This window comes from Miniopterus natalensis, chromosome 18 (assembly GCF_054644295.1).
Source record: "Miniopterus natalensis isolate mMinNat1 chromosome 18, mMinNat1.hap1, whole genome shotgun sequence".
In the NCBI taxonomy this organism is placed as follows: domain Eukaryota; kingdom Metazoa; phylum Chordata; class Mammalia; order Chiroptera; family Miniopteridae; genus Miniopterus; species Miniopterus natalensis.
The window spans coordinates 8360582-8378812 of NC_142098.1; the positions used below are offsets into that span (position 1 = coordinate 8360582).

Here is an 18231-nt window from a genome sequence, read left to right on the forward strand (position 1 = left end):
AGAGATTCTGGCTTCTCCTGTATAGGTGGTTAACAGTGAACGAGGGCTTAGGTGGTAGAAAGATGATGAATTTTAGTAGCTTTACTGTGGCTCTAAGTGACTGGTACTCGGAAGTACCTAACACTTACTGGCTGTTTATCATGTCAGGCGCTATTGTCCTCTAAGGACCTATGTGTAAAAATTGAATCCTGTCAACCCTCTGAAGTAGGTGCCATAAATAGCTTCACTTTGCAGGCTAGGGAACCGAGGTGCCTCGCCCTTGGCCAGCTCAGCCACTGAGGCAGTCAGACTCCAGAGCTGTGCTCTTTCTTCCTGCCAAAATCCACAAGGACAAGAGAGACCTCCTGACTCACCAACCATAATTTTCTCTTCACTGCAGCCAGGACTTGAGACACCTGCCCCATCAGCTGGGCTTACATTTGAGTTCTTACCATGTGGTGCGTGACTAAGAGACAGTGACATTATTTAAAATGCTGAATGGTGTGTCTTTGTATGTGGAATTTCCCCAAGTCTTCAACTTTTACATAGATGTTTCTCTCCTCCATACTCCTGTCTGCCGAATGTCCCACAAGCATTCCTAACTCCTTGTGTGGCTTTGGGAATGCTTACTCTCTCTGTGCCTCAGTTTCCTCATCTTTGAAACAGGCGCCTCACATATGGTAATTGCTGGGTAAAATGAGATTACGTTGACAAAATGCTTGTTGCAATGCCTGGCACATAGTAAGCACTCACTAAATGTCCCTCTTGCTGTTATTGCCACCGTGGGGGGACCAGTTGGCTCAGTGCAGGGGTTGTAGAAGGGTCTCAGCTGGGTATTCTGGCTTCACCCTCCTGAGCAGTTAAAATTTCCACTAGGGCTTTGGTTTGGATGTTACTGAAAGAGGGGGTGGGGAGCAGATATAGACAAAGGAGTGAATTATAACAAAGAGCCTTTTCTGCTTCAGTTCTTGTGTAGAAAACATATGTTCAGTGATGCAGGCAGCAGTTGGGTTAAAGACACACTGTAGGGCTGCAGACAAAAGGCCCGCACTCTTCCTGCATTCACAATGTTTCCAAACATATTCACTTGTCTCACTTGTTAGGGACTGAGCTGTCAGCTGGATCCTCTTGCCAGTGTGATTTCTTTCTCCTGGTTCCCTTTCAAAGGCCTCTCCGCCTCCCCCGCTCCCCCAATGTTTTACACTTCATATAATCCAGTGTGCATGACAGACCACTCCAGCCTTTGTGCTGCTGATGTGGGGGAAGCAGGGAGCCGATCTGATGGAGACCTTGGGTAACTTCTCACGTGCCTGAGGATCGGAAGGTGCTAAGCCACTTTAAGGGCAAGCATCGTCAGTGGCTCAATTATTTAGCGCTTGGTGCAGCTAGCCAGTCTTCACCTTCACTGAACAGGCTAACGGATAGGTCAGTGCAGTGAGATTCTTAGAAGTGGCGGCTGGGAACTGGGGGGCCTGTGCACATTGGAGGGGGGTTGGGAGAGCTTTTGCTTTTATTTATAGGTTGAATAGTTTTTGATGGAAAGACACAGATAAGTCAAGTCCCTGCAGAAGGAACTGGAGAGAAGCTGCTATCATTCTAGCATGTACGTAGGTCCATACTTAATTCGACATCCAGGTAGTAGTGCTCTGTGCGTGTCTGTAGTCAAACATTTTTTATTTTCTTTATTGAAGGTTTTGCAGCTGTGGTAGGTTTATTTCCATGGATGGGACTTTAGAAAGATACTGTACTTTTATGTGTATTACTTTGTAATTATGTATATGTGTGTGTATAAAAGTATTACTTACAATATACTTTTATGTGTAATCCATTAGAGCTTCCGTCGCTGGGAACAGCCAGCTAGAACTGTACAAAATTCTCACACCAGTGGTTCTGCCCTGGATGCGTGTTGCTCCTGGCTATTTCACGTTCCCAGTCTCCGTTTTCCCATCTACAAAATGGGAATTCCATTAACATCATAGCTTCTAGGGCATACCATAATAAAACAAAACAAGTATTTACGAGATAATGGTCAACGAAAACACTCCGTGGTCTTTGTAGAAACCTTGTGTTTTGTCTTCACTGCCCATCTTTAGCCAACTTCATTGCTTTTGTTTCTTTTCTCTTCTAAGGCTCTTCCTCGTGCTCCCCATTCACGACGTCGCTAATGAGCGGACTTGCTCGTCCTGGAAAGCACCAGCTCATTCCCAGGAAGGAGGAGGCAGGGAATTTCCCATTGGCTTAGCGCTCAATGGGCTGTTAGCTCATTGCAGCAACAGAGGCAATTACGGCCGTGCTAATGAATAGGCAGTCAGGTGGAATTTCCCATCTACACTGTCTTCTGGTGTGAGGGTAATTTCAACACCTGAAAATCCTCAGACATAAAACATTGTATAAATATTTTCTAATGAGAGGTGGCAACAAAGTCATCTCCGCCAACACATGTCAGAACTGACAAAGGCAAGTACTGATGCTATTACCGTTTTTAGTGCTGTCATTTGAAAATCCATGAAAGGAAAACATTGTGGAAATGTATATATATTCCCCTCAGACTGAAAATAAGTCTGCAAAGATCGTACTAATGGATGAAGCTAATAGACCGCAAATTGGGCTAGAATTGCCCCCGAGCTGGCACCGTCGTCTTTGCCGGAGTGGAGTGTCACCTACAGCCAACAGTAGAACAACTGGAAAATAAATTGATATTCTTTCCCATGTCGAACAGATTTATTTCGCAGACTGATGGGGACGGGAGGCGATGGTTATACGAGTGTGTTTGTGAGGCTTTCACCCCTTGTGTGCGGGTTTTGTTTTTCCCCCCCTTGTTTTTAAACAAAACTGATGCTTCAGACGCTAGAATGATTCCTGGGCTCTCTTGGCAAGAATAATTTTGCCGTTTCACCTCTCTATGAATCAGCTCTACTATATGGACTGTGTGTAATAGTGACGAAGAGGAGATTATTGAAACAAGCGAATCTATTAGGCTACTTGGAAAACAGAGGGGGGGAAAGAACAATGATTTTGTAAACTCCATAAAGGTCAAAAACAGGCTTTTGGTAAGTATGCAGAGACTAGAAATCAAATCCCATTTCCTATCATAAGAAGCCCGTTGTTTTAGCTGCGGTAGTTAATGTACTGTATGTGAAAGATTTAAGACTAGTTGGAAAGCTTGGCTTCTGTTTTATTAGGCTGCTATTGAAAAGCCAACAGCATAACTTGGACTAGGTGCTTTGAGATTTCTTAATGGGCTGTCAGGGGCAAGACACCAGGGCTGTGCTATACTAGCTCTTTCCTGTACATTAAAACAACAGGGGCCAAGCGAGCACATACAGAAGTATGAATTACTTGATGCTTTCTCTGTTCCATATGGCCAGCCATGTCTTTGGCAATTAATCATGTACAAAATCAGTCGAGTGCTTTCTGAAGCATTGAAGTCAACATTTAGTTGTACCTGTGCCAGTGGGGGCAGTGGGGTTGCAAGCGTAAAATAGCAGGGGGAGGGGCCGCTGGCGCCAAGGCCCTAGCAGCTGGCTTCTATAAACAACACTTTTTTCCCCTCTTCACATCTTTTTTCTCTCTTTCATTTTTCTTTCTCTCCTTCCTCCCTCCCTCCCTCCCTCCCATTCTTTTTCCCCCTGTTTTCCTTGACAAACACAGGGATGGTTTTAACCAGCTGCAGCTCTGAGGCCCAGCGTCTGTTCCCTGCCTGGCACCCCAGGTGCAGCGTGTTGGTCAGGCCACCTTCCCCTCCACAGCCTGTGCACTGCCCCCCCGACAGACTGTTCTGGGGGTTCACATAGTACCAGGCAGGTTGCTGTGGCTCTGTAGCTTTTAGTGAAACCCATGAAGTACAGTGATTTCTGTACTGGTAGGACGGGGAAAATGGGAGGCACTGTGAAAGTGCTTTGGGGGAAAAATTTAGCTATTCAAATCTACGGTTGTAGTATTTCAGCATTAAGAAAAATCAGTGTTCCTATTTTCTGTGATCTTTTTCCCGCCAATTTATTTTACCCATAATAACTGCCGATGACGGTAACATCTATCAAGCACTTGTGTATGCCAAGCGCGGTGCAAAGCGCTTTGCCTGGATTCTCTCATGTAACTGCCCCAAGAGCTTTAGGTGCTGGTACATAGACCCCTTTCCAAGCAGCGCTTCCCCTGCATTCTTTCCCGGAGGCATCCCGGCCATTCTCGCTCCCCGAGCTCAGCAGTACGTGATGGAAAGATGCTGGGCTGTGCCTTCCTTCTATGTTTTTGAGGCTTCGTTTGGCAAACTCTGCTGAGATGGCCATTTACATAAAGTAGGTCTTTGAGATGAACTGAACCAAGGGTGCCTTTAGGTGGGAATGAAAGGCCGCTTTGTCGGCGGCCTCTTGGAGACTTCTGCCTTTGTGCCTTCCTTTCAGGACGGCCCAGCTTATCTCCAGCTTTCCTGGCGGTGGGGGAGGGGAGGGAGGGGAGGGGAGGCTCGAAGACAGCAGCCTGAAGCAGTCCAGGGGACGCTGCACCCAGTGGTGACGCGGTGTTATCTCGGAGCCGAGGTCATCCAGGATGTGTTTTCTCAAATTCAGGAAACAGGGGAAAGAAAGTTTTCACATTGTGTAAACATTAGCACCCCCGAAACCTCCTGCTCCGGAGAGGGAGATAAAGTAGGCACAAAGGCCGAGGGGAATGTTTATTTGTCCTGCGGCCGAGCGTGCGGGAGACCCTGGCGGTGCCCGCGCAGCGTGGGGACCGCGAGGGCGTCACTCAGCGCCGAGCCCGGGCCTCACAAAGGAGCCATCTGAAACTGACAATCAGTAAATGAGGGAAGACCTGGCACCGACCTTTCTTTGATGGGACCAGGGCTATCTCAGTGGGTTCTGCGCCTTTCTTCTTTAAAAAAAAAAAAAAAAAAAAAAGGAAAGAAAGGAAAAAAAAATGCTCCTGGACTTTTGAAGAGGGGAGCCCTGGTTGGATTTTGACAGCCCGTGGCAATGTTGATGCGAGGAAATAGCTTTCCCAGCTGATAACATCTTAAGCCAAGTTTCTTCACAAGTTGAACCTTTCGCCCTCATTATCAGCCTGAGCATATCTTTGTAATTTGTGTGCAGAGGGAAGTACAACCCTAACATGAGGCAGATATGTATATAAAAAGTGTGAGGGCCGGCGTTTGGCCCATAATGACAGCGTTACTTTTTTTGGTGCTGGGGAGGGTGGGGAGGCGGGAAGGGGGTGCAGTCTGGCATCCTGGCCTTTATATGCCTTTTGAAACTGGGAAACCGGCAGCAGAGTTTCTGTTTCTTTTTCTCTGTTTGGTTTAATGAACTAAGCAGAGGGATTACCAGCTAGATTTGTAGAATGCCTCCTGTTTTCATGCGTTTCCTTAGACAGAGTTCTCTCACTTGTAGGAAGGATGGGTAACCCTGAGTTTTGGAGGTGAAGGTCTATTCGAAAGTGTTACCCCATATTAGTAAGGAGTAAATGCCTTAATTCTCCTTTGAAAATCTGTGTCTGAAAATGTTAGATGCTACAAATCCTGCAAACTGCACGCATGTCCGTATGTGCATTTTTTGTGATACCTTAGAACTGGGACATACTGAAAGTTACTTAACATAAAAATGTACTCAACAAGAATTCGGTGAACTGCTCAGTTTTCATTAAACAAATTCAGAATTTTCCCAGAAAGAGGTGAAGGTTAAGCCTAAAATGGAAGACTTCTTAGAGCCTTAGAATTTTGGTTTTTTTCTTTTCTCATTCCCAGTCTGTCATCTCTGCTCCCCTTTCCCCACTCTGGTTGTGGATTTTTTACTTTGGTTTTATGCATAAAGTTCTGAGCCAGGAGAAACTAAAAACACTGGGACTTCTCGGAGGTCCTCAGCATGCTGTGGGTTGCCAGAGTCCAAAGTATTTTCTCTCTGCTGAAGTGCGGAGAGACCTCTTCCTTTGGCTCAGTAGAAGGGCCTGCATAGGTTTAAGTGTGATCACAGTGTAGCAAAACTGTACATCAGTTTTTTAGTTGCAGCCACCCACGTGGGTATTGCCCTTCTTAGTCACCTAGGGAATGGCATATATTTTTCTTTATGCTATTGCTTAAAAATAGTTTTTACAGCTTTTTTCTTAGAATTATCTTCAGCAATAGTTTGACTGAAAACCAGTGCTTTTTCACACGTTGTTATGGGTCTTGAAGAGGACTCTCTGGCTTGATAGCTCATCCCTTCCCCAGCACGCGCTGGCCGTCGCTCGGCCTCACTGATTGCACATGCATCAGCCAGGACCCGCACTCACAGCACGGAGCCATATAGACGCTCTGTTCTCACAGAGCCCCCGCTCTGGAGGACACGTCTAACGAATAAATCAGAAGTCATCCATTGGAATAGGGCATGGTTGTGAGGCGCTCGGGGTGGCACATAGAAGGGCTGAATCAGCTCTACTTGGTTTGGTAGAAGGATGTGGTTCATGGCAGCGCCCACAGAGGTCGTGTTACTTGAGATGTTTCTTGAAGAATTTGTTGTTCCCGGTAAGTTATACAGCTGGTACAAGTAAATATACAGTATAGGACAGCCACGTATTTTCAGGGAACTGCAATTAGCTTTATATGGAATAGAAGATGGCAGGAGATAAAATTTAAGAAGTAAGCAGGACCTATATTAAGAAGAGTTTTTTTGGAGGAATTTGGGCTTTTAACAAACTTCTTATTATTTTTGGATCCCTCCAATGCCAGTAATGGAAGCATATATGTGAGCAGAGCTGCTCTGGTTTGGGTGGGGCTTTGGAGGCTGAAGCTCTTTGACCCTGAGGTCCTTCCTGCAGACACCAGGTCTTCATGAAGACAGCTTAGAACCACTGCTGTCGGTAAGGCCGACTTTGAATTTGAAAGGCATTAACACGTTCAGACTTGCACCTTTAAAAGATCATTCTTATGGGAGAAAATTTCACGAAAGGGGTGAGATTGACACAGAGACACTAGTTTGGACAACATTTCGTGGTCCAGAAGAGAGGGGCTGAAGGAAGCCTGTGGCAGTGGGGAGAGATGAGGTGGGTTCTGCTGGGCAGAGATGAGTGACAGCATCCCGTGTGCAGGTGCAGGGAGTGCAGGAAGGAAAGGGGCCAGGAGGATCCCTAGGTATCTAGTGTGGGTGACGGCATTGGTCATGATGTTATTCTACACTCTGGGAAAACACGGGACATGGAGCAGGTTGACCAAGAGGAGAGAGACCGGAGAGCAAAAATTGTCAGTTCAAACATGGGCAAGTTGAGGATGAGATGCCATGTTTGAGGTGTGTGTTCAAGGAGAGGTAGCCAGTGGTTGGCTCTACGGGGCTAGAGCTCAGCAGAGAATTGTTTGAAGGTAGATATGTAGGTGTCGTTCATCTAAGAGACCCAGAGGGAGAGCAGCGGAAGGGATAGAGGAGAACCAACGGGTAGCCCTGGGCTGACCGCAGTGGAGGGTCCTAGAACGAGTGACCCACACGAGACTAAGAACAACAGGACATGTGGAGGGGGCCTGAGCGTGAGAGGTGTCTACTAATGGAGAAACGTCAAGTAAAAGCAGGACTGATTCTAAAAATACAACCCACCCTCAAAGGACACGGGTGTCCTGCCACTGGGGACTCCCAGAGAGGAATGCCTCTGGCTCCTGGTGGGAGCTCTTCGTGGTCTGATTGTTCCGTGGCTGCCGGATTTCCTTTTGAAGTTTTTCATTTAAAGTAAGAGACACTCTCAGGAACCCTTTTGTTAAAATAGCACAACCTAGCGCGAGGTTGATGAGTGAGTTTCAGATGAAACTAAACAGTAATCATCACAGCGGCGCCTGTCCCGGGTGAGTGTCCCCACGAGAACCTGTGGAGAGGCCTGTCACCATCGCCACACTGCGGCTGCGGAGAGGCCCGCACCAGGTGGTGGCGCAGGTTTGAGCGGCCAGCCGTCTAAGGATCGTCTTAGTCTTTTCCTGATAGCCAGCATTTCCATAGGTTTCTCTTGAAGAAGAATTACATTGAGATGAAATTCAACCTCCAGAGCCTGGTTCCTAAACCTGTGATTTACTCTCCCTGTGTTTTGCGGGGAGAAGAGGAAGAATGTGCTTTTGGTAATAGGAGCCTGTTTAAAAATCAGTACTTGTTTGAAGACAGCCCGTGTTACTGCTGATGGGAAAATGGGCTATTCACGTTTCCTGTGTAAAGTCAACCCCTGCAGAACCAAGGCTACTAGACGGAGAAAAATTCCACCATGAATACTTGCGAAAAGAATGGTGTTTGACACGCTGAGATTTCCATTTGTGCCATGACTTCTTTCACTCTGAATGTTATGAAATACTGTATTTTAGGGTCTGAATGCTCAACCCAAGTTCACCCATTCTTTTCCAATATTTAAAAAAAAAAAATTGTAAAAGATTTTGTTTTGTGATCCAAATACATTTCCCCATGTTTTTTTTTACTAACTACTTATTATTAGATGTAGTGGTATGTGTGTTCCCTACATTCCTTCTTGTCCTGAACATGTGATGAAAATGAATTAAAAAGAATAAATTTTATAAAGTTTTCATATGATCAAATAGACTGCTTTGGGATGTGCAGCTCATGAGCTTTCACATATGCATAAAATCATGTGACCACCGCTGCAGTCAGGAAACAGGAGTCACATCTGCCCAAAAACTCCCACATGCCGCCTCTGTGAAATAACACTCATCCAGCCTAATCCCAGGCCACCGCTGCGTTTCTCTCCCTCTCTATAATTTGCCTTTCCCAGACTGTCAAATAAATGGGATCACTTGGGGTTTAATCTTTTGAGACTGGCCCCTTTCACTCGGCATAATGCCTTTGATAGCAGTCCGAGTGGCTGCATGTATCAGTTACTTGTCTCTTTTCATTGCCGGGCCGTAAGTATTCATTGTATGGATGTACCACAGTGTGTTTACCCATTTCACCTTTGAAGGATATTTTGGTTGTTTCCAGTTCTGCGCAATTATGAACAAAGATGCTGTAAACATTTGTGTCCATGTTTCTGTGTGAGCATACATTTTTAAGTTCTTTAGCTAAATCCCTAGAAATGGGATTTCTGGGTCCCATGTTAAGTGTCTATGTAATTTTTATAAGAAACTGCCAACCCATTGACCAGGATGGCAATATTTTTCATTCCCGCCAACAGTGCATAAACTTTAAAAAACTTGAATGCTATTTTACATGCTCTTGGGTCGAGGTTGGCAGTTGTGTTTCACCAGTCCTTGGGGTTTTGAAGAGATGCCTCTTGACAAAGGGAGAGCCTCTAGGTCCTCCCTACGGGCTTCAAAGAGAACTGCTCCAGTTTCCTTTGTTGAGTTCTGTGAAAGAATACATTTGGGGAGAAAAGAGGTTTATCTGTGAAGAGTTGAAAGACCATTGCAACAGGGCAATCAATGCATGCAGAGCGGGGCTGTGGACCACGGGTGTTACCCAGGGAGATGCTAGGTGGTGCTCAAGGCCTGTGCCCATAGTGAGGACCACACTGTGAGAAAGTGGTTCCCTCCTCAGCTCCTCTGCAGCCCACGTGGTTTTGTGGAGGAGGCCTTCGTGTAGACTGACGCGTCCATAACCTTCTCCACCACTCGGTCATCTCCTCTCTTACAGAGAGGGGGCGGGCCCCAGTCTCGCAGCCTTCAGCAAGCACAGACGTCGATCCTGAATGACCTGCCCCGTAGCTTTGTTTTAAATATATTATTTTATGGTTCTCTTCTCATTTCTGACAAGTATCACTAGTTTTTAATTTTTCTTCTGAAATGAATTTATTTTATAGTTTAAAATAATGGTTCTATTTAAAGAAAAATATTAAATCTTACATGGCTTATACGCAAATGTGGCAAGAATTACGAGAAGGTGCTGCAATGACTGAGGTTCGGGAAACTCTGAACTAGGGTATCTGGTTATTTAAAAAGACCTCACAGTCAATCCTTTTGGGAAGTGAAGAGAGCTCCTTGGTAAAGTACCCAGCTGTCTCTTAGTTTATCTATTTTATGAGTTTGTAAGTTCACATAATGACAATTTCTTAAAAGAAGAGTCTTCCATTGCTCTTTGTTTTTACAACACTTGTTTTTCAAGTACCTTCTTTATTTACTGATTTGACAAATATTTATTAGACGTCATTGGGCAAGTAGTGGGGACACAGTAACTAACTAAGCAGACAAGGTCCCCAGCCCTTGTGAAACGTACTTTTAAACCCTCCTTCTCTTCAAGGCTGTTCCTGGAAAACAGGGCCTCTGGATAAAATAGAAATGTTGTGAAAGGCAAAAAGAGATAAATAATATTTTTATTTATATTTTGTAATTTTTCAATTACAGTTCACATTTAATATTATATTAGTTTCAGGTGTACAGCACAATGGTTAGATAATTATATGATTTATGAGGTGATCCCCCTGATAATTCTAGTACCCACCTGGCACCATACATAGTTTAAATGACAGTTCTAAAAAGTTGTTTTAGTACAGCCGAATTGAGAAGTAGTTTTATTTGCATCATGTCTTTGGAACCATCTAAATGTGTACTTTGTTTTCTGTTGGAAGCATTTTTGCATTTGGGGAAAATAATACGTACCTCCAGACATAGTGATAAACTACATAACTTTCTGAGGTCTCTTTCACTCTAAGTACATCATGCAGGGTATGTCACAGTCAGGAAGCAACAGGGGACTGTTGTTTGAATACCCACTGACACCAGGACCTCTCTGAAATTAGACATCTTTTACCCTCGAGGGTGTAAATGGGCAGCTGCCTGAGTTCTGTTCAGCTACAGGTGTTTCTTGTTTTGCCCACATAATATTTAAACAATTTTTAAAAATTAGTTTCCAACATTTGAAAATCAAGACGTTTCACATTAAAAACAAACAGATTTCATATTTGTTTTGAAAGTTCATGAATCCGGCACTACCTGAACCAGCTTTTCTGAATAGCAGAGTTGGCTGTTGCTGAGTAGTGGCTGCCCTTTTAGACAGAGCCCACGCTCTCTTCAGGTAACCTCTGCTTAACTCATTCGTGTGACCTTACTGGCCCTAGTGGGTATTTGCATTTGCACCCCCTGCTTTAGCCATTTGCAGCCTGGGCTTCGTTGCAGTGGGATTGCCTGGAGAAACTGAGCATCCTTCCCAGGGCTGGAGGGCTGAAATATTGTTGCCCTGGAAGCTCATGTTGTCCAACTGGGTGTATCTCCCAGGAGAGTGGGTGTAATTCTGGGCCTAGGAGGCAGAGATCAGGGCCCTTTCCCTGGTCAGTGCTGGTCAGGTTATCTTGGAGCCTTTGCAGTGAGATACTATTTCCTGTCTCTGTCTCTTTGTCTCCATTTCTTTGCTTCCTCTCCTATGCTCTTTGTAGGGTTTTTGATTGTAAGCAACAGAAACAGATCCTGGTGAATTTGAACAAAGTGGGACTTTGATGAAAGGATATTGGATAACTCAAGGTGCCAAAAGAAAATAAAATGATTAGACTCAGAAAGTTCAGGAAGCTAGGGATACTTGGAGGACCAGGGGTAGTAGGAACTAAGGAAATTGATATACAACAAGAGCAGAATTGCCTGCATGGCTGGAAACAGAATGATTTAAATGAGAGAGGCAGTCCAGCAGGCCTCGGCGGGGCGGCAGGAAATGCAGAAAGTCAGAGACTGCTCTTTTTTGAAGGCAAAACAAACAACTCACGGCGAAGTGTACGTGAAAATCATTTCTAATAACAGCTCATGGTAGGCGATTCCCAGGGGGAAAAAATCATTGGTGTGCCGAGAAAATTAGAGCGGGAACGCACAGGGTGTTGATGTGTTACTTAAGGCGGCGGGGCCTCCGAGTCCGCCTCTGTGCCGTGTACATTGATTAAACACCGAATATATGCCGGCCGTTTCTGACCATCATTTACTGTATTGATTTGTTAGCAGGGGAACTGTAATAAAAAAGACATTGATTTACTGTCCTTATTTGCTTATGGGCTTTTTTTGTATTATTAATTTTTCACTCTTTCTTTCTCTTTTTTTGGGTCATTTCTTCTAGACAAATGGGGTGCTTCATGAGGTTCGAAGAGAGGCGGTGCCCGTGGGACAAAGGAATGGAATCGTGACCGCCATCCTGGCCTCGCTCACCGACCGCCAGAACCTGCGGAGGGAGTGGCACGCCAGGTTAGTTCCCCGCGCAGTGGGATTTGTTGTCCCTGGAAAACGGGCTGTGTTTGGCTCAGCCCCTCCTAAGGCTCATCCCATCCCTCTCGTTTGAGGGGCTTGAAGAAGCAGCCAGCTCGGTACCCTTTTAGCCGAAGTGGGGCCTACATGAATTGTAATGGCCCATGGTGTCACCTGGATGTGTATGTGACTTAACCCCGAGTGGGACATTTAGCATAAATGTTTGCACCTTGAGCATAATGTGATATCAGTACCTGAGGCCGAAGAACCCTTTTGATCAACGATCTAAAAGACCAGCACAGTGATTCAGGTGGGGCGGGTGTCTGGGTTGCTTGAAAGTTATCTGTTTATCAGTGTTTGAATTGACCAAGTCGGAATTCCTTTGGCTCCCACCTAGTTTCCCTGCGCACGGACTTACCTGTGGTTAGAAAGCTGCCACTGGGAGGAAGTTTGTGCAGATCATCAGTTCTTACAGAATCGATGCTTGCATGCTGCATATCATGTATCCTGCTCCTATTTGACAAACAGTTGATGGATGGACGGCTGGGCCGACTTCTCCCACAGGTTAGGGTTAGCCTTTAGGTCTGTAGTTTGTAAAAATTGTTGCCTCTGCACAGGAGGGAGAGGAATCAGGAAGATTATGCTGTCCGTGGTTTCAGAGTCTTGTTTGATGCTTAGGAATTCTGTGTGCCTGGGAGTCAGGAACATTTATTGATAGCCGCAATATTCTCCAAATGAGTTCATGCAACAGAATTTGCAATAATTGATGGCTTTCCTAGTAACAATTATCATGAAAATAGATTTGTCTGAACAGGGCTGAAGATGAGCATTTTCCAAGCAAGGAGACAGTAAAGAGTATGAACTATTCATTCTGATAGGGTATCAGGAAGCTGCTTTTTCAAATATGTGTATTATCTCTAAATTCATATTTGTACTGAAACAGTTACTCTAAAATTCCCAGTCATCTTCCCCCCCCCCCCTTTCTGTTGTGTGGCCAGAGTTAGTGACAGTTTCAACTGCTGTCATGAAATGATTTCCAATTTAAGTTTCAATAACTAATTATTAAATTTCCTTTGTGTTACAATTTAAGTATGTATAATCCGTGAAGTATGCCTGCCTTATTAAATAATGGAATATCGGTGTGGGGACATCTAAGAGGTTTCTCTCTCTGACCTTTTATATTTTATTGCCCTGGTGATTCTTATTACACAGGAACGGGAGGGAGAAAGAAACAGGCCCCTGTAACCCCTTTCCCACCACCCGCATCCCTCTGAAGACAGCACAGCTCAGAGACCAAGTGCTGGGAATGGAGGGCTTCCGTTGGGCGCCTTAGGCTTATTAACAGTAGTTTCCTAATACACCAGGTCATCAGGCGGCGTGGCCGAAATGGCCTGTTGGAGAGGAGCCTGCTGTCTGTCTCATCTTGGGTCCTCCCTGCTCACTTAAGAGCAGGAGCCAGGGTTGAAGCTGATGTAGTCTAGCATCTGAATATAATATGATTCTTGGGAGCTGGAGCCAGGGTTGAAGCTGATGCAGTCTAGCATCTGAAACCAAAATTCTCAAGTCCTTTGTGAGAGGGGAGGGGGCAAGAAGGAGCCCAGCTGCCGACGCTCTGCAGGCCTCCTTAAGACTAAACACCCAAAAGGAAATTTCAGGAGCGTGATGTCTTGAGGGCTCAGGAGGAAAAGTGTCCTCTGAGTATTAAGTAACCCTAACCCGCCCCCCTCCCCGTCCTCACCCCCATTTGATGTTTCCCACCCCGGTGCCCTAGCTCAAAGACTCAGCCACGTGACCCGGATAAACAGGCTGCTCCCACACACCTCTCTCCCTCATCAAAGCCGCACCGGCCGTCTGGGGCCGGGCATGGCCTCGCGCAGCCGTCGGGCGCGTGGTGGTGAAAGTTATAAAACACCCACTCGGGCTCGCTGAGCTGCCCGCGTTCCCGGGCCGGCCGGTGTGCGCTTTGGAAATTACGGGAGGAAGCACGTGCTTTGACAGAGGATAATTAGCGCTCGCCGAAGGCCAAGCAGTAGGTTGCAGCATTTCACTTTCATCAAAGCTATCAGGGGATCAGTTAGATTAGATAATAGAAATTTTTCTCCTCCGAAAGTTAAATACAGATGACTGTAATTACCTTCTATTGCACGTTAGAGAGCGCGTTATGAATAGCACGACTTCGAGAGCTAGGCCAGCCGAGACCCCGCCGCTGGCAGCAGCTTCAGTCTCCGTGACTGCAGCAAAGGCCCCCCAGCTCCCGCTTGAGCAGGCTCCTTTGTGGTGACGACATCAGGGAGGGTTCTAAGCGAAGCTTGTAACTTGGTTTTAAAATATGTGTGACAACAGTGTTGTGATCACCAGAGAGGAAGGGGCTGGGGGCAGGTAGAAGAGGGTGTAGGGGGGATAAATGGTGGTGGAAGACTGGACTTGGGGTGGTGAGCACACAGTACAATGTACAGATGGCGTGTTGTAGAACTGTGCACCTGAAACCTGTATAGTTTTATTAACCAGTGTCACCCCAGTAAATTCAATGAGAAGTAAAAAGTAAATAGGAAAAAAAATGTGTGTCTCTAGCCAAGCCATTGTTCGGGATGACCCACCGAAGCCTCTTAAACCGAAAGCATATGTTCCTGTAATTTAGCTTTTGGAGGAAAGTGTCAATTCTGCATGTCTCGGGGTAACCGAGTTTGTCACAGTGTCACACAACCCCGCGATTCCAGAGGCCCGTCTGAGGCCTGTGGGTTTCCTTCCCCGAGCTTGGTAATCCCATAAACAGCCCTCTCCAAATAGGCTTATTAGGGCTGTCTGTTCCCTTCCCTGGAGCTGAGTGATCGGAGTGCGGCCGGAGAAGCTGTGTGAATGCGGGGTGAGTGTTAACAGAAGTGGGACAGAATTTCTGCAGATTTGGCTTTGTTTATACACTCCACTCCGCCTGACGGACAGCTTGTTATAGCTTTTAAAGAACTGGGCAAGCCCTCTGATCTGACCCCTTCTTGACCTCTGCAGCCCAGAGGTCAGTCTGCAGCTAATAAACTGCAAGGCTCTTCAGGTCTACTGTAGGAAAAGGCAGAGAAAGAGCAGCTGCAAGGACTGGGCGTCCCCAGATAGGCTGCTTTAGGGTCACTCTCTGATAATGAAAATGATTACCAAATTATATGGAAGTTTAACTGCAATAGCGAGTGAGAGGAGGGTGGAGCCCGGCGTATTAGGTTTGATAAATGAACTGTGAAGAGGCCCATCTGGCTCTCCACATCTTTTCTCCCCCTCGCTCCCTACCAAGGGGAAACATTTTAAAATAACAGCAGTACATATAGACTCAATGACCCATGCAAGGAGCTGGAATGGATTAAGATTTAATGGTGACAGTGGGAGAAATTATCATTTGAAAAGTGCACTAAAGAAGAGGTACAGTTCCGTGTCCGTGCCTCAGTTGTTTTCCTAAAGAAAACAGAGTCAAAATCAGTGCCTTTGTTTATCTTACACAAATCCCTAGCGCCCTTCCTTGATTGCTGACAATTTCGAGGGCGTGTTGATCATGGAATAATTACTCGTGGTCAGTGTGAGGAAAGCAGTGGGCTCCCTTTGCCTCGAACATGTCAGGGTGAGAGTCAAGCACCTGATTTCTGTCCCTCGCTCGGTGTAGAGAATGTAGGTAAGTCATGTGTCGGAGAAAATGCTTTGCAAAATTTGCAGTCCATTTCAACATCTGCCCGCTGAACAGCGCGCGGTTTTTGATGCTGAATAGACGCGTGACTCTCCACGCGGTTGTATTTTTTCTACAACCTGGCAGTTTATCTGTAACAGTTAAGGAGCAGGCACATAGTGTTCATCGAGTAGGTAGCTTGTTTCTTTCTTGACTGCTCTTTCAAAGACACATCAGAGCGATGATGGGCACATCCCAGGTATGTGTTCATTGACTGTTAATTGATGAGTAACCTGGTTAAAGCTGTCTCCCAGCTTCCTGCGGACAGTGTCCTGGTGTCTGACCAGCGACACTGGAGATCACAAAGCTCTGTCCTCCAGAGACGGCCCGCACATCCCGCGACTCCACTTTCTGAAGCAATAACGCTTTTATTTAACAAGCATTTTTGTATGTTTTGTATGCCTACCATATACAAGATACCAGGAGAGGATGGGCTCAGCAGCCAACTTAAGAATGTGTCTGGGGCTGAGAATTTAGCAAGTTACCCAGAAGAGCCTGTGGAAGGCGGCGGGAAGGAAAGCGATGCAGCACGTTGCCTCTGCCCACTCAGGGAAGGAGCTAATTGTAGATGTCTGTGAAGACCAGAATTGCTGTGCCGTCAAAAACCTTTATCTTGAACTACGTCGTCTACGTAATGCAAGCCTCGCCCAGACAATAATTATATTTAAAATAGAAATAAAAGGCTCTTAAACATTATTCCGAATGAGCCTTTCTTTCACCTTTGGTTTTGACTTGATTGCACATATCCGTGGCCATTGACAAGTGGGCAGAAGGTGAGGTGATGGATTATGGGGAGAAATGAGGGACTCCTTTAGAACTAAGTGTGCTTTTTAACGTAAAACAGTGCTACTGCATTTACATTACGTAAGGTACGAACTCAAAAAATAAGACAAAAACCAGACCATTAGGGGTTTTAAAAATTGAGATATAATTCACATAATATAAAATTTCAATATCCAGTTCCAGAGCATTTCCCTTACCCCAAAATGTAACCTTCAACCTGCTGCCAGCCACTCTCAGTTCCTGTCTTCACAGCCCCTGGCAACCACTAAGCTACTTTGTCTCTAGATTTGCCTATTTCTATAAATGGAATCAAACAGTGTGTGGCCTTTTATATCTGGCTACTTTCATTTAGCATCGTATCTTCAGAGTTCATCTGTGTTTACATGTATCAGTACCTCATTCCTTTTTATTTTCCAAGTAATATTCCATTGTATGGATGTCCACGTACCACATTTTGCTTATTCATTCATCAGTTGATAGGCATTTGGGCTGCTTCCACTTTCTGGCAATTGTGAATGCTGCCGCCATGAACATTCATATACGAGTTTTCGAGCAGCAGGTTTTCCGAATGGCATTGCTGTGTCACATGGTAACTCCGTGTCCTGCTTTTCAGGACCTGCCAGACTGCTTTCCACACCTGCTGCACCACTTTACATTTCTACCAAGGATATGTTTGTTGTTATTGATTTTAGAGAGAGGGGAAGGAAGAGGGAGGGAGAGAGGGAAACATCTACGTGAGAGAGAAGCATAAATTGGTTGCCTCCTGTGTACGGGTCCTGTCTGGGGATCGAACCCACAACCTGGGTATGGGCCCTGACCAGGAATCGAACTCTCCACCTTTTGGTGCATGGGATGATGCTCCAATCCGGGGCAGATTTGCTTCCCTAAGGGAATCAGTTTCGGAACTCCAATCTGCGTACAACAAATAGAACAGTTTGTGTAAATTACTTGTGTGGATTTACTCTGGCTCTGAGGTTTTCTCCATGGATACCTGGTTTCTCCTTTTGCTTCCTGGCAGGCCCGACTTGTATTCAAATCTGACAAGTCAGCCCAGTCCAGTTTAGCAATTAACTATTATTTTTTGCATGATTATGAACAAGTTCCTGTGCTAGATGCTGTGAGAAATATCAAGGCGAGCATGAAAAAGTCTCACCTCTGATATAATGTATAGTGTAATGCGGGGCAGGGTTGGGAAGGTTAGTAAGAACACAGTGGCCTGCATGCAAATTTATTCTTTTCTGTGTGAAGCACTGTAGGGCCGAAAGATGACTTAGCAATGGGAGCTTCTCCAAGGGAACTTGCAGTTTGGTGGAAGCTTACAAAAAGGAGTAGGCTGACACGTGCTATATATGTGCTTGATTCTGTGTTTACATGGTCTCCACCCTGACCCAGCCATTCCTGATCCCCAGCCCTTCCTGGAAGTGAGAGACAACTGAAGGAGGAAAGGAGCAACAGGGGTGGGGGGTGGGGGGAAGCCTCCCTATGGACATTCCTCTGAACAGGGGGTTGGGTTTCCGGCCAGGGAGGGGCAAAACTGAGGCTAAATGTGGTTTCAAGTCCATATATCCCTGCTGTAGGCAGCTGCTCTTTGCTGGTCACCTGCTCATGTCCTGATGTGGCTCATGTCCTGTCAGTACAGTGAGGTGCCCCTGCCTCAGTGACTTGGCAT

General features: G+C 45.8%; 1 protein-coding gene across 3 annotated transcripts in view; it reads left to right on the plus strand.

Annotated features, from left to right (window-relative positions):
• Positions 1 to 18231, plus strand: part of FTO (FTO alpha-ketoglutarate dependent dioxygenase) — a 316814-nt gene that overhangs the window by 161197 nt on the left and 137386 nt on the right. For 2 of the 3 annotated variants that reach the window (XM_016221020.2, XM_087827442.1), the window contains exon 8: positions 11955 to 12079. In XM_016221020.2, coding sequence (XP_016076506.2) covers positions 11955 to 12079 — 125 coding nt within the window. Of the gene's footprint in view, positions 1 to 2108; positions 2186 to 11954; positions 12080 to 18231 lie in introns of those variants that run through there. The other variant, XM_087827443.1, reaches the window with a different exon arrangement.